The sequence below is a fragment of the Platichthys flesus genome, chromosome 11, assembly GCF_949316205.1.
Source record: "Platichthys flesus chromosome 11, fPlaFle2.1, whole genome shotgun sequence".
NCBI classification, from domain to species: Eukaryota; Metazoa; Chordata; class Actinopteri; order Pleuronectiformes; family Pleuronectidae; genus Platichthys; species Platichthys flesus.
The window spans coordinates 9279939-9306672 of NC_084955.1; the positions used below are offsets into that span (position 1 = coordinate 9279939).

General features: G+C 41.0%; 2 protein-coding genes across 2 annotated transcripts in view; both read left to right on the forward strand.

Annotated features, from left to right (window-relative positions):
* Positions 1–736: 736 nt before the first annotated feature.
* Positions 737–8324, forward strand: LOC133964859 (double-strand-break repair protein rad21 homolog A-like). The gene is made up of 14 exons (XM_062399146.1): positions 737–880; positions 2097–2283; positions 2630–2759; positions 2971–3070; positions 3269–3375; positions 3502–3699; positions 3828–3953; positions 4197–4322; positions 5229–5452; positions 5917–6070; positions 6162–6307; positions 6640–6813; positions 6996–7079; positions 7362–8324. The coding sequence occupies exons 2-14, from the start codon at positions 2140–2142 to the stop codon at positions 7551–7553; spliced, it is 1905 nt and encodes a 634-aa protein (XP_062255130.1). The 5' UTR covers positions 737–880; positions 2097–2139; the 3' UTR covers positions 7554–8324.
* Positions 8325–9391: 1067 nt separating this feature from the next.
* LOC133964810 (eukaryotic translation initiation factor 3 subunit H) overlaps positions 9392–26734 on the forward strand; it is a 57152-nt gene continuing 39809 nt past the window's right edge. The window contains exons 1-2 of the mRNA XM_062399052.1: positions 9392–9547; positions 19615–19771. Of these exons, the coding sequence (XP_062255036.1) occupies positions 9446–9547; positions 19615–19771 (259 nt within the window). The 5' untranslated portion in view covers positions 9392–9445. The remainder of the gene's footprint in view (positions 9548–19614; positions 19772–26734) is intronic.

Sequence of the window (26734 nt, forward strand, 5' to 3'; positions counted from 1 at the left end):
CTGCAGCTGAGATCCCCGGATGGAACGCAGCCAATTTAGTCTTTTCTTTCTTTTCTTGCTAATGGCAAAATCTATGAAAGGCAAAAATAGTGGGAGACAACAATTTAATTCAAGCTCCTTTCTCTTAATATACAGAATGTGTGTAACATCAGGGCTGGGTTGATAATAATAATAATAATAATAATAATAATAATAATAATTACAATAATAATAATAATAATAATAAACTGTTTTCTTAACAATGTTAAAGAATACTTTACAAATACGATAGATGATAGATAAAATTGTACAAATAAGTATATAGGATTAATCACAGTATCAGTGTATAAAACAACAACAGCAACAATATTGTTATTTCCTACTTACTGATAGTAATAATAATAATTATTGTTTTATTAATATTGAAATTAATATAATATAGTCGTTTGTTGGTGAGAATATGCCTGTCCCTTTGTATTTAAGGTCTCAGAATGAATTATTTTAAAGTCAATTGGAGCATATTTTGATCTATTCTACAATACTACTACTACTTATTTTGATACTAGTACTACTTCTAATAATAATATTAATACTAATAATAATATATTGATCTATTGATTTATTATAGTTCCATGGTCCCCATCCTTCCTGTTGTCTGTCAGGTACGCACTGTGCCACAGCGCCCCCTATCTGTGCCTGGTGCGCACAGCGGGCTGTCTGTCAGCAGACTCCTCCTCCGCCATTTTTGACTGTAAACATCCTGCCGATTTTAAAAGGACAGCGGTGAGCGGGAGGAAGGCGAGTGGCGCCATCTTGGCTCTTTTAATGAGTACAACAAGGGAGAATTCGCTGGGAGAAATAACATCATAGTTGGAGTTGCACAGAGAAAGGCGAACTGTGGGTGAGTGAGTCTGCAGCGGGAACCTCCGCACGCTCTCCGGTGCGGGGTCGGGGGAGAATCTACGCGCGCGTCTGTGTTTATTCGCCGCGGCCTTCCCTGGACACGGAGCCTTTAGCCGCCAGCTAACGACACTGTTGTGCTGGTAGATTGAAAAAAGTGGGAGATGCTTTTCATTCGCGACTTTCTCCAGCGTGCGGTACTTTCTGTATTTCCGCGAAAGAGGTGCAGTCTTCTCTGTTGATTTTAGAAAAGCTCTAATTCATCGGCCAGGACGGAATTTGGTTCATTTCCAGCGCAGCACACGATTTCATTGCTCCTTTTGTAGTTAGCTGGCGGCTAATTTAGTTGACCCAGTTGATGGCGCCGACTATTTACTGGTGTTGATCACCCTTTTGGCGCTCAGACTGTACTCTGAGGTTATCGTGTAAACTCCCGCGTCTTACCCATACATTTCTTATTTATTAGTTTGTGCTAGTTAAGAGTCATCTGTGTGCTATTCGGGAACGCGTCTGTTGCCGTGGGGAGACATGTGCATTACCAATGTTTTGCCTCCCTGACTGGGAGACAGGCGGAACTTGAATGAAGTCGGCGCTTGTTTTGATTGTATTGAAATCTAATTCTCCCACGTTTACTGCTCTGTTTTGTTATTTTACAATGAGGGACGATTAAATGTACTTAAACGGTGTATAACAACAGAGACAAACCCGCTTGGAGGGAACCGCATCGATTTGACTGTTACAGTTAGCTTTATGCTAGCCCTAAAGCCGCCAACATAATCATTGCGACATTATGAATTAGTATTAACAGGAGACATAGCAAACCCTAAAGATAGCTAAAGGTAATAGTTGCTTAAAATGGAAGATTTCAACAATTCAAACTATTTCGTCTGACACGATTTAAGATAATAAATAGATCCATATCTTTACAAAGCCAGTTTGTTCTTTCTCGTGTGGCCTAAAAGACAGATATTTGGTGTATTTCACAACGAGTAGTGTAAAAGAAATCATTAACCTTGCAAAGCGTTTATAATGTACACTAGTGTGATTTATATCAACCACCACACTGCAATGCACTCCCTGAGAGCTGTGTGCTTCTGAAGTTAGCTGAAATCAGCATTAACTCAGAGCTGCTAGTTTGTGTTTTGTATTTTTTTTCTCTGTGTCCTGAGCTTTTCCGAGTGGCCTCTTCTCATACATGAACAAATTGTGTTTTCCAGGTAAACCTTACCGCAGCGTGAGTGAGCCAGGGCAACCGGGGCCATGTTCTACGCCCACTTTGTCCTCAGCAAGCGGGGGCCGCTGGCCAAGATCTGGCTAGCGGCCCATTGGGACAAGAAGCTGACCAAGGCCCATGTGTTTGAATGCAACCTGGAGAGCAGTGTGGAGAGCATCATCTGTCCCAAGGTAACAAGACAATGCTGCAGATTCTGCTGCGGGTCATGTGATCACTTTGTGCACTTCAGCCTCGTTCTGATCCTGAATTCTTACTGCTGCCTGTCTTGTCTTTCTTAATAACTTCCAATAAGTCAAAGCAGTGGATGTTTGTGTTTTCTATGAAATATTACCACAGAGTTTGTCTTTGCTTCATGTCAAAGCATCAGTTGTACTTATGTCTACATAGACTGGTTTATTTCCAGTGTCACTGATTGCTGTACTTCATGCACTGGTAACAGTTCAGACTAGTTTTTACACTCTTTGAACAATGGTCTGTTGTTTATTTATTCTCTTTTTCTGTGGCTATTTTCTTTAGGTAAAGATGGCGCTGCGTACATCAGGCCATCTGCTCCTTGGGGTCGTGAGAATCTACCACAGGAAGGCCAAGTACCTGCTCGCTGACTGTAATGAAGCCTTCATCAAGATTAAAATGGCTTTCAGGCCAGGTAAGATAAAATGTTGAGACAATTTTGTTCTTTGACCTTTCTTGATAAGAAAAACGATTTTCTTTTCTTGAAGTAGCGATTTGTTTTCCTGAACAAAAAAGTGTTTTGCTGTTGCATTGAACAGATGTGTTGCTATTGCTCGAGGCAGACAATCCTGTTGTTACAATCATCAGTTGTGTGTTATAAAGTTATGACTTTGCTTTGATTTCAGGTGTGGTGGATCTTCCTGAGGAAAACAGAGAGGCAGCTTACAATGCTATCACCTTACCTGAGGAGTTCCATGACTTTGACCAGCCACTTCCAGATCTGGAGTAAGTTTGCAACATTTTATTCAGATTTCTTAATTTTTGTCAAATAGTTGAGCCAAAAACTTGAAATGAAGGGTGAGTCTGTATGGTGACAGATTTTTCTTCTATCACTAGTACCTGTGTGTTTTAGGTTTTGTCATTCACTCACCCAGTGTTTCTCATCTCCATTGTCTTTTCTTCTTCTTCTGTTGTTTCAAACAGTGACATAGATGTGGCACAGCAGTTCACCCTGAACCAGAGCAGAGTAGAAGAGATCACCATGAGAGAAGATGTCGGAAACCTCAGTCTCCTGCAAGACAATGACTTCGGTAGGACACTGGTTACTGATACATACTTTAATACCCTTCCACTATACACAATTGAGTAAATATGTTCTCTCAGATAATAAATCATCCTATAGATGTTTTACAATAACAACCTTTTCCACTCTTCAGCTGACTTCGGTATGGACGACCGAGAAATGATGCGCGAGGCCAGCACATTTGAGGAGGACATCATGCACGGAGCCACAGCCTCCAACCTTTTGCTGGAGGCTGAGCCTGGCCCAGCTAATCTCCCCGACAAGTCCAACCACATGGAGTATGATGACTTTGGGGACGGCTCCCTGGGCAACACTGATGGGGGAATGTTAGGTGAGCAGTTTGACTTATTTCAATAATCTCATTTACTGTATTGGACTGTTCTATAAGAAGTGTGAGATATAATAAAAAAATGTAACAAAAGGATGATTGTCATGTTAATCCTCTCTGTTTTTTCCCAGTTGATAAGCTGCTCAGTTCTGAAGATGGAGGCGGCATTTTTGATGATCCTCCAGCTATCACAGAGAGTGTCCTGATGCCTCCAGATCACGGAGATGACGAGGATGACTTTGACAACCTCCAGTCTCGTAAGTAAACAAAGTCATTTGCCATATTGCAAGGGAAATTAACCAAAAAACTATGAAGGTTTTTTGGTTTCACATATTTCTCCTTTAATATCTAGTCACTGTTTATAGCTAAAATACATTTTCATGTATAAATGTTGCAGAGATCACCTAGGAAACCGGCATTGTCACGTACTAGTATAAGTTGTGTGCACATTGTGTCAAGACCTGCTTGTTTAAGAGGAAATGCAATTTTTTTGTGTGTAGCGGGTCCAGACAGCCCAGACTCCGGCCCAGTCGAACCACTGCCAGCAGTGGCTGATCAGACGGAACAGACGACTCTGGTTCATAATGAGGAGGAGGCCTTTGCCCTGGAGCCCATCGACATTACTGGTAAGACTCGCTCATCTTAAGAGGCTGTTTATAAACCCATTTATTCTCATATATGTTAGCATTAAATTCCGTGTTTATTCTTTCCTGTAGGATGTCATTTTTTAACTACCTTATTGCAAAAACCTTATTTTAGTTGACACACAATGAACCATGAATTCCTTTAAGAAATAATACCTAGGAACATGTCAATGTTCACAATGAATGCTTAAGACAAGGATTCCCTGTATTGGGAAAAACGGCCCTTACACAGAGAGATGGATTCATCAGTAGCACCACATTGTCCATCCTCCAAAGTAATCGTATACTGTTGTTGAATCCTCAAATTTAACACAATGTGTTATTCCTTTTAACAATTGGAACAGCAGTGACATTTACAAGGAAATTGATTTTATTTGAATAGAATAAAAATTTTATTCCACAGTTGTTCACTTATTATTCAGATCTGATGGTTACTTTAGCCAAGCTCAGTCTTCTCGAGCTGCTCTTGCTCAGTGTTTTGAATCAACAAATGAACCTTTTCCCAAAAAATGAGGTGTTTTTGCCACCTCAGCAAAGAGGATTATATCTGTTACACCTCTGCTGCCTCAACTTTTAACGCGCAGCTTTGCTCGCTCCCTGGAGTAGCTCCGTCAAATGAAATCCTCTGTGTACACTCTAGCATTCAGTGTTAATGGGCTATTGCTGGGGACCTGTAACCAACAGGATTGTGCTGTGGCTTGGATGATGCTCGACACTGCAGAGCTTGGTGCTTCTAAACCATGAGTTGATTGTATCAGCAACCTGAACTTAAAGAAAAGGATGATTCCAGTAATTGTAAAAATGCTGAATATTGGAATTGATAATTGGTTGACTCATGTTTTAAAGGTGAAGCATGTCATGAGGTACTTTTTATTTTCTTGTTTGCAGTGAAAGAGACTAAGGCAAAGCGTAAGAGGAAGCTGATTGTGGACAGTGTGAAAGAGCTGGACAGTAAGACCATCAGGGCCCAGCTGTCCGACTACTCGGACATTGTCACCACCCTGGACCTCGCCCCTCCCACGAAGAAGCTCATGATGTGGAAAGAGACCGGAGGAGTCGAGAAGCTCTTCTCTCTGCCTGCTCAACCCCTGTGGAATGCAAGGTTGCTCAAGGTAAATAACAAAAAGCTTGTATTAAGTATAAATATGCATGTATTTATGGAAAGTACTCTGGGTCTACTCCTGTTGGAGAACATACCAAAACGGCAAGCTGCCTGAAATTTACAATATGAGTAAAAAGCAAGCTACACCTGAGGTCTTCCTCTCCGTGTTGGTCAGACTGAAGGCTGATTAAAGCAGGGGGAGAGAGGATGTTTACAATATTATATCTTTCATTGGCATTCTGTTCAGGGTGTGAGATTTTAAAATGAGAACAGTGAAGGAACCGAAAGTTTTTTTCTCTTTCTCTCTTATCCACATCACGCACAACCATGTTCCCCCTCCGGAATAGATAATGTGTTGAAGTATAATTTAGCAGACTTTCCCTTTGTCCTGCATCGGTCTTCCTTAACAGTGCCTACACTGTTCTTGTACCACTGTTTTGCTCCAAGTTTTAATGGTTAAATCTCTGATGACAGATGTTCACACGCTGCCTGACGCCTCTGGTGCCAGACGAGATGAGGAAGAGGAGGAAGGGCGGAGAAGCCGACAGCCTGGATGAGTTCCTCAAAGAGCTGGAGAACCCTGAGTTGCCTAGGGAGGAGATCATGAGTCAACACAGAGATGTCATCGGTAAGTGTTGCTGGAGGAGATGAGTGGAGAATCGAGAGATTGCAGATGTTTTTAAGTGAGACACCCTCATACATATCAATCTCTCTCACAGACCAGACTATCATTGAGGAGCCCAGCATGCTGGCAGCCTCTGCGATGGAGGGCAGCAGAACCACCCTGGATGAGACAGCCATGCCTCCTCCCTCTACCCCCCGCGGTGTCAAGCGCAAGACCCTTGACAAAGAAAGCCCCCTCGCAGTGAGTAAAAGTCAACTGGGTTTTCCTGTATATTTCAGTATTAAGATTCAAAGGCGCTGATTAAAGGTTCTGAATGATTAATTTACATGCAGAGCCATTAAATGAAAAAAGTAGGTCCCCAATTTTGATCTGGTCTAAGTCTTCATACATAATGATTTTTAAGTGGGGTTTCATAACTATTATGTTATTGAATGTCGGGGTATATTACATCAGTATTTATTTATTTTCAATTTACAAACGCAGTAAAGGTTTGTTGCTCAACAGCCAAACTTAATCACTTCAGTCTTAGTCTCGGCTTCTTCCTGACCTCCACCCTGCTTCCTCTCTTTCAGATGGCTCCATTGGAGCAGCAACAGGTTGACCGCTCAGTCTTGTCTCAGAGGCTAGAGATGCCTCAGGTGGACCTGCCCCCAGAGGAGACACTCAGCCTCACCCAGCTTGTCCCTGAGCTCGACCTAATTGGCGAGAAAAGCAAAGACAAGAAGGATGATAGCGATGAAGAAGAGGTGAGAGGAAAATGAACCACTGTCTCTGACCCAGTGGAAGCATTGTTGATGTTAGTAGTCAAGTAAAAGTGATTTTGTCGTTTTGTTCAAAAGCTGCCCAAAGTGCTACTGCAGAAATTGCAATAATAAGAAAGAAACTGTATGAGCCAATTGATGCTGATGACTGTGTCTGTGTTCCGCAGGATGAGGATGGTCAGACAGGAGACCAGGATCAGGAGGAGAAGAGATGGAACAAGAGAACCCAACAGATGCTGCACGGTCTCCAGGTACAAAACTTACTGGGCTCAAATTATGACAACCAATTAAAAGTAGACAAAATTGTTAAAAGATTAGTTGGTAGGTTGTTTGTAGTTTGCCATGTTTAGAATATATTTTCTATATATGTTAAAATTAAAAAGGAATTGAGTAGCTCTACTTCCTAGAGAACTATTATTTTCCCTCTCTTGATGAAAGTAAAGTTAAAGAGGAGCATCACCTGTTTGTTACATTAGTCATCACAGCTCAACCTAAAGGACACGGACTGATACCTTGTTCCTCTTTCTCCACAGCGTGTCATGGCCAAGACTGGAGCAGACTCAGTCAGCCTGCTCGAATTGTGCCGGAACAACAACAAGAAGCAGGCAGCGGCCAAGTTTTACAGTTTCCTTGTCCTTAAGAAGCAGCAAGCCATCGAGGTCACCCAGACAGAGCCCTACAGCGACATCATCGCCACCGCTGGACCAAGATTCCACCTTATTTAGACATTGGAAGAACAGAAAAAAACACTCTGCTTGCATCAGATATACATTTTTAATTACTCAAGTTTTTGGCCCTTTTTATTTTGTTTTCCTGTCAGCCCAATTTGTTTCTGGAGAAGGGGCGGGAGTAGCGGGGAACGGGTTGGAAACTTAAAAAAAGTAAATACGATTTTACTGTACTACAGATGGAATCATGCAGTATTCATTCGGGTAAAACAAAGTGAGGAAGAGTGTTTAACAATTATATTTATAAAGCAACCTTTTTTTAGTCAACGATTTGCAAGCTTCGTTTCATTATGTTTTGTAAGTTAAATCTCCATTGTCTGCTCATTCCATTCAGTTTTGTACTATTGCCCCCGTCACCCTATAATGTTGAGATTTTAGATAAAGAGCCCTGTATTTTCACATTAAGTCCCTCATTGACTCTACATGTTCTGGAAAGGTACTGTTTTATTGCTCCAAAGTGTAGCCTCTTCCACCGCCTCCTTGTTGCACTTGTTCTTTCATGATAAACAAAAAGGTTAAAATGTCAAAAGAAATCAGTCAATCTTACCTGGCATTGCATAATGTCTCAGATGTATAATTCAGGCAGTTTTATGAATTCAGTTCTTTGGATTTTTTTTTTTTACCTTTTTTATGCTTCTTCACCTTTTTGCATCATGTAACTAGGTAATGTACTTGTTACAGTTAAGTTCAGTATCCCACCTTTTTAGTCTTATGGTAACTACTAGTTGTGATACATCTGTAAAGATTTCAAATAAACTGTTTTAAGTACTTGGTAAAACTGGATATTTTTATTATTAGGGCCCGAGCACTTACGGTGAGGGGCCCTATTGTATTTCGTAGGATTTGTATTTCCCCTTTTGGCCTTTTCAGGGCCTAGACAGGCTCAATTCTTACCAAAGTTTGCAGGAAATGCAAAGCCCCACAAGGTAATTGTATTCTGGAGTAATTTGAAATGGGCGTGGCAAAATGGCCCCCTCAGGCTCGTCAGTGCTACAACGTGCCCTGGTTTCTGTCTTCATTTTTTTCTGAATTTTTGTATTATTTTATATGGGAAAAACGAAGAAATTGACTCATCTTCTTTTACATATTTAAAATACCTGAACATTAAGTGAGAAATTAAGACCTGGATAAGAAATGCTAATTACCAGCAACGGCTTCATCGATCTGGAAGAGAAGTTAAACAAGTAGCTGTCAAGGGAATAGAGATGGTGAAGCTAAAATTGGGCTGAAAAAAAAGATGCCCTGATGATGAAGACAAGCAAAGCAGAGGAGGAGCCCAAGACTGTGATAATTAAAAATGTTACGTTTTTGGAATAATGTCTCTTTGGATTAGATTATAATCTTTGTTAAGAAGAAGCCTTTCAAATTAAACAGAATATAAAGCTTTATTTCTCTGGAGCGCAGCCGTACAAATACGCAACAGATGCTCGTGGGGATGAACGTAGGCGAAATTATAAATAGCACGTCTGTGAAAACTGCACTGAAATTACTGGATGCACTTGTGATGCTCGGTAAATCAAATAAATGTCATCTTCAGTTTCATTGCGTATACCTTTATAACATGGAGGTCCAGCCTCTTCTTGCGCTAACATGTAAAAATCACTCTTCATTTGCCTCAATAGGATCCAACTATTATTGAAACAAATAACGAATGTAAAACTGATAACATGTAATGAATTCAATCATGATATAAAAACATCCGGGGTCTCTTCACAAAATGCAGCATCTGTCTCTCGTGTTCCTCAGTCAGATGTTAAATTAAAGTTTATGAAATCTTGAAATCCTGCTCCCGTGAACTTGTTTCAGCACGAGCAGGAAAAGAGCGAACGCATAGATACCGGAAGAGTCCGCCAGTGAATACTGTCCTTCCTTCTAACGCGTGTTAAGAAATGGCTGCACGTAAAGAGACAACTCCTGTACCCACCGCCGCAGTGGCCACCACCAGCGGCACCCTGGACTCTCCGGTCAAACAGATCCAGATCGAGGGGCTGGTAAGTGTACCGCGGCGGCTGGGAGCTTTGTGTTGAAGTTTAGTAGCGGCTGTGAGGGGGGAAACCGGCTCCAACTGTTAGCATCTGTGGGTGGGAGCTAATATGTGAGCATCATCATGGCGGTCAGATAACGTCAAGGGTTGTATTGTAGATTAACCTACCTAATGCTAAATGTATCGTACTCTGTATAAATAGCTAATATTCGTGGGTTTAAACCCTCTACACTACCTGAGAGGCTAACAACAACCTAACTCAAGCTAGCTGCTTTTTAGCTATGGCGGCGTGTAATCCTAAATGCAGAACCTGAGAGAGCATCAGGAGACAATGGAGCCTCAGTGGTTACAGTCCATTGTCCCTGTAATCGTTACAGGGACATTTGTAGTCGTTGTCTGAAGGTTTCAATTTCCAAACAGCGGAAACTAAATCTAAAGCTAAGTTGGTGTTTTCTTAAATACATGCTACATATTTTCTGTGTCTCTTGACAAGTATCCATCTGAGTTAAGCCTTTTGAATAACTCCTGCATCTGCAATAAGAAACATATCTCACTTTAGTAACGAGGAAGTTTATTTAATGGAGCACGTTTCAAGTGCTTCTGATAGGTAAATAGACAATAGAGAGTAGAAATGCACTAAACCAAATGCAATGAATAACAACTAAACATCAGAAAGTTTGTAGGAACACATGGAATTAAACGCAATACTGCAGGTGATTAACAATTTAGGCTTCAGTTGGTTTTTAAAGGCGTCAATAGAAAGTCCTGAATGTAAACTTTTAGGCACCGAGATCACCTTGGAGCAGGTCAGTGATGTAAGCAGCGGCTGGAACATGCAGAGCTCTATATGTGAGAAGATGTATCTTCTGACACAGTGGTTGACAATATTTCCTAGGCGGTTTTGGGTTAATGAATGGATAGAATTGTCAATGATTGGACTGGTCGGATACACCGTCCCTGTATGAAAACAGTATTTTTCTTAACGTGTTACTGGTATGAATTCAAAGGTGTTTGTGGTAGATATAAAATATAAAACAAATAGCTGATGTACATGTTCCCCACTTGGTATTGCTCTCACACTGCATAGCAGCTTATCAGTGCGCTGTTGGGCTCTGCTATTTTCGTTGGCCTTTCATTAAGTTAATTTGGATTTGACTTTTAAATACAGGAAAAATCTTAGCTCAGTCAGGTTTTTCTCTTAGAGAATATATCTATACCAACAGCCAGATTACATTTCAAACCAATTTCTTCTCCAGTATGCTGTTTTTATTTATGTTCCTAAGCCAATTAAACATACTGGGAGTGGGTAAGGGCTGGATGAAGAGATGTCTGAGACCGAAGATATCTCTACATCCAGTTCCCAATTAGATACCACAACAAAAACCAAAACAATAAATCCCACCTACTTTAGTATGCACCCCTTTTCTTCAAATATTTCAACATACAAAACACAGTGGCTATGTAACCTTCAACTAATCAATAAAAAGATAGGGCTCTTAACATTATACAAAAAAACAGTGGCAAAAGCTGCACACTCAAGTTCAAGTCCGTATTGTTGGGTACCTCCGTTACTGTAAAAAAGAGCACCATGATGTTTTTAGACCTTTTGGTATTGACTTGGAACCGATGTATAGGTTCTCGTGATGATCTGGACAATGTGGCTGAAAATTCTATCAAGATAAAGTCATATTAGTAGATTAATAACATCATAAATATCCCATTATTATTCTTTCTTCATGAGCATAGAATGATAACAACTCGATTTACATCAAAACGATACGCAAATCAGAGGTTCAACTAAGCTTACTGGGCTTAAACAATGCATACGCAATATAAACATTAATTGAACCATTGTTATATTGCTATTGATGAAAATGATTTAACAATAACAGTCTTATTTCCATGCCTTTTGACTTGGTGGCACTACTGCCTGTCACAAGCCTATTTTATCACATGTGAAACTGATACCGTAACAGGTACTCTTCTGTAGTACCCCTGTATAAACAGCAGAGGACAAACTTGCTTCACTGCCATGCACTTAATTTCTCCCCCCCTGCCCTTAACAGCTCTGGACACAAAGCCGCTCATTTGCCTGATGTTCCTGAACACAGTAGCAGGACTTAAACTTGCCAGCTGCCGCCCTCCTTTTATCTTGCTCATTAAAGCTGCCCTAGAGTCTAGAGCCCTAATTTCAAATCTAAATTTTCACCTAAGTGTGTATTATTTAGCCCTCTTAATGAGATTTTCTTAATTCATTTTCTCAGTCTTATGAAACCAAACACTTAATCGCAGTTGTTGAATTACCAGTTCAGAGCTCTGTAGTGTACAACCTCATTTGGACTCGTCGCATTGAAGGAGAAGTGTCTCTTTGAGGTTGGGTTATGAAACACGCTTCACCTGAATGCATTAATATGCAGCAGTTGCTGCTGTGTTGCGTCATGACCCGTCTGTCAGAGGTGTAGCCGGGGGGTTGCCTACAGTGGGCATGACCACTGCTGTGTAGTAAAATTGGATGGTTTCCTTGCTTTTGAAGGAGGTTTCAGTGGTTGACATTGCCAGGGGAGCAAAGTGCTCTACACCCTAGGGCTCCATTAAACACCCACTGAGATCATACCTGTACTTTTGAAGAAGACTCGATTCATTCTGATGAACGTCAGACCCAGGTCTTAGTCACATGCTGTGAATCAAGGAGAAGTCAGGGTGCGTTTTGCAGCACAAGTTTGACATTAAAGCTCGGGGGCAGAAAAAAGGCGGGAAATATGTCAAAATCACTTTTAACATTTCCTGCCAGTGGCAGACATGTTCTTTGTTTTTTTTTAGTGAATACATGAATGAGTAAAACACCGTGGCAGAATAGTCCCTTCTTTCCCCTGAGGATTTTCCACTTGTCTCTAGTTCTTAAGCCCGGGCTCGTCAGGAAGGTCTTCACACTACGTTATATGTCACAGTGGATCTGTAACAGACACACACAGACCAGAGATAACTTACTACCCAGTGTAGAAACATATGCTCCATCTGTCCACTACAGTTACACATTACTATGGTTCTTCTATGACTTCAAATATAGAACCTAAAAAATGGATGTCACTGCTGTAATTTAATGTTAGAATTCTTAAAATGTATGTCCTGGTTGATTTATAGTTTACTATTGTTATCAGCAAGTGTGGTTAGATACTACTTTTCCCTGAGCAGAAGAGAAACAAGTGTGTATTTATAGCGCAATTACACGAACTTGTGTTAAACTAGGTAAAAAATAACTGATTTCATGTCACACGATTCCACACAACAGCAGTTAACACTAATGCTGGTTACCTGGCTGTTAGAGATCATTCTTTCGTTTTTTGCATGCTGTGATGGCTTCACAATAAAAGTCCTCCTATGTTTCCTTTTAATGTGAAGCCGCAGCCTTGTACAGCTCTGATGCTATAGCAGCCTGAGTAGTAAACAGTGAGGCTGGTCTATTTAAGATCACAAAGGAAAAAAACAAATGCTGTATATGCTGCATTGAATCCCTCCTTGATTTGAAGGCGGTTTCGATCCAATGGTTGTAGTCCGGGCCCCCGACTATCATTCCTCAGTCTTGGACTTCCTCACACGCCATGTCAAACATATTTGAGAAAGATCTAATCAGGCCAACAGACGCAAGATGGCAGATAAAGTGGGAATTGATTGGTCTTCATCCATGGTGCGGCCCGACAGATAACATATGCCACCACACCGAAGCGTTCTCTCCGTCTTCATACAAAACAGCCCACACCGAGCGCAGAGTCATCTACACACCAGTGACGCAAAAATAAGTAATTACAGGATTGTCTCTCTTGCGGTATTTTCTCATAGCTGAAGCCCTGTTGTGGCAGGAATGTGAGCACTTTAGTGTGAGCGAAGATTTATGATGAGAATTAAAGGGAGGCAACTCGGGATTTGGACCGCAATTGATTTTGCACAATTCAATTTTAACCTTGTTGATTTATAATGCGCTGTCCACACATCAATCTTGGGCCTCTCCATAGGAGGTGAGCTCTCTGGGCTAGCTGGGTAGCTAGATCAATACAGTTGTGTGGGTGGGGCTCTGTTGTCAAAGTATTACTCATGTCACAGGGGCCCTTAACACAATCTTACTATGGGCACTGTATTGGGATAAATACCAAGCTCCATTATTTGTTATTCTTTTTTTTTTATATATATATATATATATATATATATATATATATATATATATTATAAAGGTTGGGGTTAGGCAAGTAGTAGTTATGGTTAAGACTCAAGGAAATTAATGTAAGTTGTGCGTGTGTGAGAGAACTCATCAAAATTGTTTGGACAATCCTGAAGTTTTCCAGACCTGGCTTACAATACCTGCTGTCATTTTCTCAACATCAGCAAGCCAGCGCGACAAATCCACTGAAACCTTGTTCCTTCCTCCCCTCCCTTTCTTTAGCACCTCTTCCGTTTCTCTGGATTCAGGAGTTTTCTCAAAGCCTCGCTTGAAATTAGTTTTATTTATCTGACCTTCCCGGGGTTGTTTTTAGCCAATTGTCCATCACTCAACTCCTCCTTTTCCACATGGATGCTACTTAAGTGTGTGATGAACAGATTGCCAAGAGTCAGATAGCTGAGAGCATTGTGTGTCTGCTGCTATCTGCACTCACTGATAGGGGACCTGAAAAGATATTTGCAGGAGAAAAAGGAGCAAAAGGGGGGGGGGGCAGTGGGCTTTGTAAAGCGATTGCGCTGCCGATCCGGAGGTCTTCCACCATGGCCCTCTTTCCCCCTCGGTCTCCTTGGCCGTCATTTGTTCATCCATCGCTCTCCTTGCCCTCGCCAGGTTCCCCCTCATGCTATCTTTGTCATCATTACCTTTATCCTTCTGGTTTCTCGCTCACATATTTTTACTCCTGCCTTGCCTCCGTGATCCTTTCTTACCACTTGGTCCACCGTCTTCTCACTCTTACACTCCCCGGCCCTCTCCCCCCCATCTCTATCAACCTCCCCCGACCTATCGTCCATACCTTCCTCCCCTCTCAGTCAGAGAAGCCAAGGCTGGCAGGCAGAGAATGAGATTTGTTTTTCTCCCCACTCCACCCACTATCGTCTCCCTTCTCCTGCCCCTAGCTCTTTTACTTGTTGCATGACAGGTGTAGCACTCTATTGAAATAAATCATCTCCCAAGACGTGTGTGTGCGTGGGCTTGTGAGACCAGTAAGGGCTCCCTCATGGTGGTGACGGGTGTTTTGTTGCCAGTATGGCTCTAGGACTGCCACCCTGATCCTGCATGTATGTGTGTGTATGTGTGTATTATTAATGCCTCTGGCTGTGACCTGCTCACACTGTTATCAGCATGATTTATGCTCTTCCCCTCCACACTATGCTTTCAGCTTCTTGTCCTGTTCCTGTTCATTTAGATGCTTTGCCTTTTTCTGCACTCTTTGCTTTGGCTGCTCTCATTTTTCAGTGCGTTTCATGATGGGTCGGTGTTTGTGTGTGTGTCTGTCTATGTGTACGTACTCGGTGTTTGAGTGTAAATAAGCCATAGCCCTTAGGTGCCGTCCTTGGTGACGCAGCGTTACAGTTTAAACCAGGTCTTCAATCATTTGGATGCTTGTCCTTTTGGCCCATTTTTATCTGGCATTAAAAATGTAATGAGTACAGTGATGCATGGACACTTTGTCCAGCTGAGGCAGGACAATGTGGGATATTAGAGGACAAGTCCAAATATACCCTCCCACCATGTGAGGGGAGCATTTTTCTTAACATTTCATTGCTTCACCTCCTCCTCCTCCTGTGTAAATGGCTGTGATGAATACTAACTACTTGTCTGCACCAAGGATCAGTGATGGACCATTGTCAGAGCCGACAGGTGCTGCTTACCATTCAATTTACCTCAACCATAGACAGTGTTTGGCTGAGTAACTTTCCCAAAGTTTTCTCCTAAAATTGCAGATTATGGCCATTTTCTGTAGTATTCTATAAGACCTTGGGGACCAGTAATGGGTATAGCATCCTGGATGAGGATTTATTGTGCACTTTAGATTTGATTTTTAATAAATTGTAGTGATGTGGTATATTTTCAGGCCAACTAACATGTGCATCAAACGGAAATTTGAATCACCTTTTTGTGTAAGGGCATAATTTGTCCCCTTTATTAGGTACACTTGTACAATCAATTTGAACTGTTCTACCATACATTTGGCTTTGATGGTGTCTTTAGGGTTAAACACTTAATTAAAACCTCATTGTTCAATCTTTGTTACTCTTAATCAGAAGGTGGACTCCAGGACAAAAGCTGATGATGAAAACATTGATTATTGCCATAAATTGTGATTGATTTAAAAAATCAATAAAAACACAGTACAAATCGAAACAAAAAGAATTGTATTGCTCAAGGTGCAGAACATTCCTTTTGGAATTGTGATTTTAGCTGACCTGGCTTGCTGATGTAAGCACAGATTTCCAATAATGTAATAAAAAAAATTCTGACATGTATACTTTAGTCCATTTAATGTTCTGCGCTCAGACATGCATCTCCTCTGGGTCTAGTCTAGTTTTCAGAAAAGTTCAGGGTTTCTGTGAATGTCTGAAAGGAGCATTTCTCTGTCACAAATTGAAATACCTCAGTCTGTTTAAGGAATTGTGGCTCCATCTCTGCCTCTCACTGAACAGAGTAGACAAAGAGAGACATGGGCCTCTCCCTTGCAGATGAATTAATGTCTTAAGGCCTATGTATGCTTCTCCGTTTTTATGGACACAGACATATAGGACCGCCTTTTTCGCCGTGGAACGCCCTTACCGGGCTCCACGTGCAGCTCTGATTTTTCTAACTACACGTCGGCATGGCGGAGAGCCTACGGATAGCCCTTGGCTGTGATTGGTCCGCTAACGACATAATTTCCGGACTTCAAACCTCCTGTTTTATTTCCTATATCACAATAAACTCAAACACAACTACAATTCTACGATTAATATGACAAGTGTGTTAAGCCAGTGGAGTTGTCTGGCTGACGGTGGCTGGTTAGAGCCCTGACGCATGTGTGTTTGATCACATACGGTTATATAGAACTTTCATAACGGCGGTAGCGTCCTAGCCACCATGCTTACTGCAGTGGTAACTCCCCAAAAACCTGCTGTCACGACTTTAATTCCACGGCTATCATGACATTAATTCTCAAAGACCGTCAGGTTAGAGGCAAATACTTGGTAGTAGTTAGTATCAGGAGTCCCTGCTGACTGTGTGTAGAAGCTGGGGGGAAGCTAGCTGCTTCCGTGGAATCGTGGGGAGCCGCTGCGCTAAGAAACGATAACATCAGCATTTTGACCCGCTGGGTGTCACTTTATATTATTTAGATGCCATCGTACACTGTGTGTGAGGAAAGCCGGTAGGAGGGAAATAATGAACGTGGACTTCTTTTGAAAACTCATGAGGTAAGCTTCTCTAAGCTCGTCTTCTGTTGCGCCACCTACTGTTCTGGCGCCGAATTGTTTTCAGCACTGGAGAACTTAATGAAAAAGTGTCCGTGCGATCCATCCGTCCGTAATGGACTCGGAGATGCATACAGAGGTCTTTAATGTCTGTCTTCTAAGGTCTCTCCAAAAATGTGTTTTTATTATTTCAAATAAAGTGTAGAGGGAGTTCAACTATAATAGGGTTCCAGAGTGGAGTCAGGGACCCTGCTCGGGGTGGGCTGAACATGGCAAGATTCATCACATATAAAGACTTCACATAGACAAAAATCAAGCAGTAATTTCTTGGGAAAATGTACTTGTTTCCACTACAACAGCGCAGCAGTATTTCTTTGACATCTGCAAATCGAATTCATCTATAACATGAACCCCACAACCGCACGATCTGCATGTCACTGTTCTGTAGCTGCAGGGATGAAAAACTTGAACTAAATGGTGACATCAAGGTCTTGAAATGTTTGGCATTTTAAGAAATATTTATTATTTATAGGGTTTTTGTTATTTGTTGTTGCGGTTGCGGTTGTCTCCGTAAGAAAGAGGCATAATAAAGTGCTCAGTCGAGGTCAAAATAATTTAAACCATTATCTCATACTTGAGATGTATTCTCTAAATATGTTGGATGAATGAATTGATTTTAGTCGAATGTTAAGGTTCAAGATATGCCCATGCATGGACCTTTTTAATTTAACCCATACCGATTTATTTTAAACCTTTTGTGATATGTTTTGAAGTATTGCGATATAGATCTAGGATGCCAGGAGATGGCAGTGTGCTTTAAAAAATACTTTCAACTAGATTGCCCGCTAAGGATTGTGATGTTCAGAAAAGTATGTTTTCCGACTAGAGACTTGATTCTTTGATTTATCTTAGTAAGGGCTTTTAAAGCCATTATTTCACTTGACAAGGACCTGTCTAATGTGCAGCCAAGGTAATATACATTGTCTTTCACAGTTAAATGGATGCCTCTACCATGGACTATAAAATCTGATGACCTTGCTAATTTTGTTTGAGAACAAAAAATGGCTTCAGTTTTTTATTATCTCAAATCTGATAGTCATGCACTTACATTTTATAAGTTCCTCACTAAAAATGTTCTTGACGGTTTTACCTTTTATATGCGACCATTAAAAAACTTAACACAATATAAAAAAGATGGCATGAGGCAGTGGCTTTTAGGGTGTTAATACACATAGGAAAAAATAACGGGCCACGTATGCTACCCTGTGGCACCCCACATCCTCAATTCATGACTCTGAAATGGCTAATTTCCATTAACCATTGAAGTATGATTTTGATAAGTATAAATCTAGCCAAGTCAGGGTCAGGCCACTAAAACCCATGGCTCCCTTCTACAGGCTGACCCCAGTAAAGGCATCTCAATGTTAATCCAGAAAAATGGAAGGGACCTGACCTTAATTTCAAGCCCCAAAGCAAAGGGTCTGATGTGTATGTACTGTATGGGTTATATGTTAGTTTTCATATACATTTTCAATATTTTTGTGTGTTTGCTTGTTTTGAGTTATTACAGTGCAAATTGATTTGAATATCTGTCTGTCAGCATTAGGGCTATCAAACTATTACAATTTTAATCAGATTAATCACAGGGTAGCTGTGATTAATCACCATTCCTAAATGTCGAAAAATTACCATTTTCTCTGTATATTGTTGTGGGAACAGAAATTTATGACAAGGCGTATTCAATTTTTCTTTTATTGATGACTACTCCTTATGAAAGTTAAGATTGAAAAATCAAACAAACATATCCTACCATAATTAAATGTGTCCGTCTCTTTACTATGCCTCTGAGCAAACATAGGATGATGTTAATTAGACAATTGGAGCATCTTGACCTTGCTCTTTTTTTTAAAGCAAATATTGGATTGTTGAATAAAACCTCTTTTTATTTTTTTAAATCCAACAAACAACCAAACCTTTACACAATTAAGTGGGAAATCTGAATCTGAGCCCATCTGCAGAAGCAGTGTTGAATCAGTTCACACTTAAAAAGAACGAGTTCCAACTTCTGCTCTGATCATGACACAGCGGCGCTGATCACTAAGCAGCTGTGACCAGAGAAACTCTGTATTTCACGTTTTTTCTACAAAGTCACTGACCGTCTGCTTAACGTGAACGAGCTCCGATCTCACTGCGTGTGTCACTCTGAGTGAGTGAGTGGGGCGGGTATGGATACATGGAGCAGGTCATTCTGCGCATGCGTTAATTTGTTAAAAAATAGAAATGAATCATTCGCATATATTTTGACAGCCCTAGCCGGCATATATACAAACAAAGGAAAACTGCAGATCTGCTTGCGGAGGGAAGGAAAAATTAATGCATCTTTTAAAGAAACATCAACCAAACCCTAAAAAACTAAATGAGCAAAAATTGATATTTGGAGCAGCAATCCCCTTGAATTGAACAACATAAATCAAATCGTGACAAAAAACAATTAAAATAAATTCTGTAAAAACAAAATGCACAAACAATGGGGAAAATGGATAAATCAGCTCAGGTTCTGGAAATGAAATGGTCATTTGAAGAAGGATGAACACGTCCTCCCTCTACACCTCTGTTCTTTTGCAGTAGTTTGATACTTCATCCTCATGTTTGTTTTCACAGGTTGTGCTAAAGATTATCAAGCACTACCAGGAAGAGGGCCAAGGGAGCGAGGTGGTCCAGGGTGTCCTGCTGGGCCTGGTCGTCGAAGACCGGCTGGAGATCACAAACTGCTTCCCCTTCCCCCAGCACACTGAGGATGATGCAGACTTCGATGAAGGTAAATGAGAGCACTCTATACTTTCATTTATGTTGAGTTAACATGCTTTTCCCACTCACTACAGTAGAACTTGGGGCTCAAAGTAGAGTCGTTACCTAACATTAGCTCATTTAGCTTTAGACGTTGACATGTCCGCGTTCTAACAGTCCAGTCATGGAGAGTGCATAGGCAAACAAGACGGCAGCAACATTAAGTTATTCAGGCAATTGTGGGGAAAAGTGATGATTATCCACAGATCTATTATACCGTAATTAATGCCCAGCATTCTGCTACGAGAAGTCAGTGGCTCTTCTTACTCTTCTAACTCTCTCTTCTTATGTGGTTATAAGAGATTGTTATGCACTGTTGGCATTTATCTGGTATTTATCAGACACGAGTGCCTTGAGTTAATCGTTTAATTTAGCTGCCAGGGTGTCAGAAGATTAATATCATTTGTCGTCTTATCCTTAAATATGTGTGAAAGCACCATTGTCATAAGCTGTAACATATGAAAAATCGAAAGACACTGGTTGAGAAGGGAATCACCCAGTAGAATTTCCACGATGAAAAGGTGAGAAGATGTGAAGGCAAATGGAAAAGGAGAAAATCATGTTCCACTGCTAACGAGCAACTGTCGAGAATTCTACGAGAGACGACTACAAGTGCCAGTTATGGCTAAAGTTCGTTAGTGGCAGGCTCAGTTGACTCTGTTTGTGTGTGTTTCATGGCTTGTTGTGTGGTTGACTCTTGATGTGCTGGATTTTCTATCTGTCACTCTCTTTAAGTTAACAAGGCCTTCAGTGAGGAGCACTTTGAAAAATTCCAACAGCTACAACCAAATTCCTCTCAACAGGGCTTTAGATCGAGCTCCTGAAGCTGACAGACATCACGTTATCTGTCTCTACAAACCCAAATTCCAATTTGAAACATGCTGGTAGTCATTCATGTTGTGAGTGTTGTTTGGTGTCAAAATGATTTCAGATCAAGGACGTAACAGTACAAAATTGACAACTCAGTGAACTGCAGAATGCTCGTCTCTGTTCAGTGTGTTTATGCTGCACTCATGATCTCATCCGCTAACTCACCGCAATAGAAAGTGCGGTACTCCAAGTAAAAGTTTCATGCAGGCAAAACATGATAAATTTATCCTGTTCCTATACATTTGGTTGTTTTGTTTTCATACTTGAGCCTGAATTGTCTGCCTACGCACACAGCTGACCAGCTCGACCACCTCTTCTCTTCTCTCTCGTCTACACCATTTGGCCACGGGGGGCAGTGTTTGAAAAAAAACCCGCCACAGGCCTACTCAGTTACCTGCGACTGGCTGCGAGTTACCGCAAAAACCAGAGCCGCGGCCAGGCTAGTCCAGTTAGCAAGGAGCTACCTGTGTATCACGGGGGCGTCAGTCCCGTCAGAGCGAGTTTTTTTCGGCGGTTGGACTGACGGTCACCAGGCTGCGTTCGGGTCTGACCTCGGGGAATGTTAACATGCTCATCTTTCTCAACACAAACCCGTAGGCTGGTGCTGAAATTTTCTGTGAGTTACTGGTTATTTTTATGAAGCTTTCTCGACTCGGTGCCTTGTTTGATAGTTTTGAGTTACATCTGGCAAAACCTGTCAGACCTAAGTATTATATAGATGTGGTTAAGTTGTTGTTTAACATGATGTTTTTTACATTATTATATTATTTTGGAGGAAAAAAAAAGAGTGTCAATTGTGTGTAGTAGCACCGGCTTCTAGCTGTCGACTCCGCTGCTGAAGGTTACGGTAGCGAATATTTTGTTCATCTTGTAATAAAGATCTCAATGAGGAAACGCGCTTTGTTTTTTCACTTCATTTTAATATAGCCTATAAATAGTGAATTTTTACTTGAAAATATGAATGATTAATCGAAAATTCGTCATTAATTCTCCCGACGATCGATGAAGACTATTTAATAGAAAGCCCATCCCTAGTACACAGAGCAACAGAGTTTGGTGTGACTTTGAAACAATCATGTCTCTGTGGAGGATCTGTGAACTTAATCTCAGATATTGAAAATCTTCCAAATATCTAGAACCCAACAGAAGTAATGAAGGTCATATTTCTCCGCTCAGTTGATCACTTCTAATTTAATTCATGGGCTAAAAACGGGATGCCTCCAATACATTGCCAAAATCAGTATGGACAAGCAATGGGAAGTGATAAATGAATAGTCTCCAGTGAAACACAGCAGACTGGCAATAGCAGGGTCAGTGTCATCTGCGTAAACAATGCCACACAGACAATAAAACAGCTTATTGCCTCAAACAATTACTTCCTCAACAGGAGGTAATTTGGCTAAAATATATATTTTTGGCATTTGTATCAATTTTTAATAAATCTCTCTCTGGTTTTGGTTGGATCTGAATTTCTTTTCTGTCACCATAGCCGGATCTCTGACTATTGTATTGACTTCCTGATGCATATCAGCTAATCATTACACCCCAGAGATAAAGCTGGAGATTTAGTTCTAGAAAGAGTCCACGGAGCAGTTTGTATTCTGTTCTCTAATTAGGCACCCTGCACACGTTTAGTCAATGTGTTTATCTGTCTCTCTGCTGTGTTTAGCTGGACCAGTGTTGTCATGTGTTTTTTAACCTGAAAGCCGGCTACAGGCCCCTCAGATCTGTATTACTCCTCCAATCTATACCTCTGAAGGAGAGATGGACAGGATCAGGCAGCTGTGTGAGTGTGTGGGGTTTTGTGGGTGTGCGTAGGTGTGTGATTGACATGAAGTAAAGCTATGTGTGTGTGTGCACGCCTGTGCTATGCTGCTCTTCCATCAACAGATGCCAGTGTGGAGCTGTACTTGCAGGACAGTCCATGGCAGCACAAGTGAACAACATGAGTAATGTGACAAAGGAAGTAATCAAGTGCGCACTGTAGACTCCAATTAAAATAAGAGGGGAAAAAAGCCTTTGCTGAACCCCATCACCGCTATTGCCCATGTGCTGACATGCTCTCATTGACAAACTGTTTGGAGAGATGTGTAGAGCTGCAGGTAGTGATTCTTTCCACATTTTGTGCAATAGAGGCACACAAGTTGCATTTTGATAATGTGCTTTGGGCCTCTTCTATTGTTGTGGTATCAGCAAAAAAACAAACCTTTACAGAAAGATTAAGGACTGTGGCAGAAAAAGTTTACATTAGACATTTCAGAGTAATTTGCTTGTTTCTTTGTAAGCAAAAAGTACTGGACTGTGTTCTACAAAACTTGGTGGAAGGATGGGACACGGGCCAAGAAAGAACCCTATTAAATATTGGCATGGATCCGCACAAATCTGGATCCAGGAGTTTTTTTCCTTTCGCTTAAGCTTTGTGAGATAGTTTTTTTCTCTCGACATTTCTACCAATTTCCCAGGGAGAAATTCATGAATCTTGATGTGAAAAAAAAAAAAAAACTCTTTCGAGGACCGATATCCATCATTGTGTGCAATTTTCGGTGCAGCTTGATTTAAGTCTAAGCTGTTTGGCCTTGGAGAAGGTATGTGCTGTACCGGGTGCATTTATATTTTGTGTTTATTAGTTGTATAAAAGCTATTTTCATAAGGTTTTTCAATGATGCTTAAAGCTAAATCAAGCAGTAGTTTCATCGCTAAACTTTGTGTGTACTGTCAAATATACTCAACACCTAACTCTGCGGCGTCTCTCTGTGCTGGTGCACGTGGTGGACCCTGGCTCTTGCCAACCTCGGTGTCAACATAGTCTGTGTATATTTGATGGCGTGTGGGTCTTCGCATTGCACCCGTCCACGTTTTTTTTTTTTTTTTTTAACTCAAAATCTGCCATCATGAGAAACCCAAACTGTGGCCTGCGTCTCCTCTCTGACATGCTCATACTCATGGAATGCACAATGCTTAGAGTTCACTGCCCAAGATCCAGCAACACAGAAAGGATTTAAGTAAAGTAAGTGGCTTCAATGATATTTTTCATTGGATACAGTGCACTATAGTGTAAAAAAAAAAAAGAAAAGAAGTCAAAGGGTTAATTATCCTTTCTGCAGTGACTCACTAAGCTATTTCTGTGTCACTTGTTATTTGCTTTTTGGTAGATCGAGCTTCAAAAGCAGGTGAACATAAACAGTCTCAATGTTTGAATTTCAATTAGTTAGCCACATTTCATTTAATTGTTTAAGTCAAATTCAGACTTGTACATCAGGATTCATTTTCCTGGGATTACATCAACTACATGCTGCTCACTACCAATTTTGGGAAGTATGCTTAACATCCAACCCATGTCACTGTTGTTCAGGAGCAGGAGGAGGTATCCTGAAGGTATAGAACCAAATTAGCCTGCTCTTTTTTTGTATTTTCTTCTGTTCCCCCTCTCATGCCTCTGCCCTTCTTGCCCACAATGTCCCTTCTTCCTCCTCAGCAATCACTGGCGTTGGATCTTTCCTTTACTACTTTTCACAATCCCGTCTTTTACAGGGCTTTTTCTGCACAGAGAATCGAGCGGCGGCTGCCTCCGCTTCCCCAAAAAATTTTTGTCAAGTGGAAACAACGTCATGTTTGCCAAATTCATCCCTTTCAGCGGTTGATTACTATAAATAAATTGTGTAGCTTCTTTATGATAGTCCCAGAACCTAGGGGAAAGGTAGCTCTACTGATATGTTCTCTCACTCTCGCTCTCTCTCTCTCACTCTCTCACCACAGACTTTGCTGACATCTCTTACCTGCTACAATTTAAACTTAGATTTGTACGAAATGGCGCTGCAATATCAATCAAAGATCACATAATGATCCATTCTTTTCTTAGAGGCGTCATATATTTCTTCACAGCTGCGCATTCATTCAGAATTCAGCTAGTCTCTCGCAATCACACACAAAGAGTTTGATCGGACATTGTGTATACTGGGTAAAAACAACAGAATTTGTAAACTTAGACGATAGAGATGGAGGGGCGCCACTCGGTTTGGCTCGATTCGGTTCAGCTGGCAGTGCTCAGCGGGAATGATAGACACAGAGATGAGGAGTAAATTACTGACAGAGCTGGGGAAATCTGTAAAGTCCAAACTGGTATGAACAGACCCAAATTAATACTAAGTGGAGCTATGCATGGAACCCATGACTCTGGCCTGGCTGTTTCCTTGCCCCAGAGCCCTGAAAAAAAGCCAGTTTCACTTTTCACCTCGCTAATACTCTTGATCTTTCCACTCCACTATCAAATCCTCCCTCCGTCCCTGGCACAACGATTTGAGGATTTATTAAGCAATATACTGTTGGATAGACAAATGATGCGAGTACCCAACCAACGTCCTGTTAGTAATTATGCCCTGGAAATGAAGCATTCATTTCCTGAAAATGATGTCTTTAAATAGCCACGGAAGGTTTTGTGTAATCTTTTTGTGACGAGAGCAGTCCATCAATGACAGCCGAAGATAACCTGTATTTGGAGTTATTACTTTGCCCCCCCCCCCCCCCCCATATATATATATTTCTCATGCAAGTTTGCTAATGTGTTCTTGACCTCATACATACAAACTAATAAAAAACGTATGTATATTTATTATTGTTTTTTTTTTCCCCCTCTAAGAAGTATTTGTATTGTATTCCTTCTGGCGGTCCCACAGCCCCATGCCAAGCTACAAGCTCTCTGCCCAGCACAGGTGGCAGGGCTGCCAGTTCCCTTGTCTGGGCTCATGTTACGCTTCGGCTTGGCCCAGAGGATGGGAACAGTTGTCAAACTGGCTGGCAAACAAATTTTAAGGGAGCTTGTTTTCTGATGTGTCCTGATTCAGTAATCAGACATGTTTTGATTTCAGCCGGGCACCTCAGACAACACACAACAGCCTTTTCTTAGCCAATGACCATTTATTTTGGACATCTGACACAACAACATATAACAGGTTGTTGCTACTCCAATCCTAACAAGACACTTAATTAAAAAGAGCACGGAAAGATTTTCTTGGTGTATAAACAACTTGTGGTCCTTAACGAGGTTGATTTCTGCTGATTGGCACCCTCTTTTCAGTTATTAGTTGCTTATGCTCAGCAAACCAATTAGCCTCACAACTTCAGATGATGTGAATATGATTGAGCAGTGAAATAAAAATAATGCATCCGTACAATGGGAAAACTGGCGGCAAGGATTAAAACTCCAAAAGGAAAGCCCAGAGCAAGTCCCTATAAAATAGCTGTCATTTAAACAATTCTCTAAAATGTGTTAACCTGTAAACACATTTTCTGAAACTATAATCTGAAACTATCTAAATCCCTTGAAACGACGCCATCTAAAGGCCCCACATGCATATGCAAGAGTTTTAACATGTCTTGACTGATTAGACCTTAGGTTAGTGTTATAGCTGTACATTTGTTGTAAACTTTTACATTGATCTGAATTACTGATGGTATATTTTGTTTCCAAACAATATCATACAACCTCGGCAGGAGAACATGGCAAAGTTGCTCCTAATGAGCTTATTTAACAACTTGGAGGGAGAAGAAATCACTGCATTTACTTCAAGAAAGTCTCTGTTATTTCTTAGGTTGTTTTTTTTAATCCTCATTCTTAATTATGATATATGTCGGCTTAAAAGGATATATTTTGGTTGTTGGGTTTTGCCCTAAAAGTCATGACTGAACCGTTTGTCGTTCACTTGGAGGCAGTCCATTCTTTACTCACTCTCTATAAACAACACACCTTTCTAAAAGCAGACATTTAAACTTGTCAACCACAAGTGTAACTAATAACATTAATCATGGCTCTATTCCATTTCTAGGCATCGCAATTGCGCGTGCTGGCCCATTGGTATGGTGCACTGGAAACTAAATGGATCCAAGCAGTCTTTAATGTTATTAGTTACACGTTTGCTTGTCCTGCTCTGACAAGTCAATACCAAAAGGTCTGTACCTCCCGTGCCTCTGGCTGCCAAATGACTCGAAAGTATAATAAATCCACTGCAATGCGAGTCCCCCCCCCCCCGAATGCTTCTCCTTTTTGTTGGCCATACATTTTGTGATT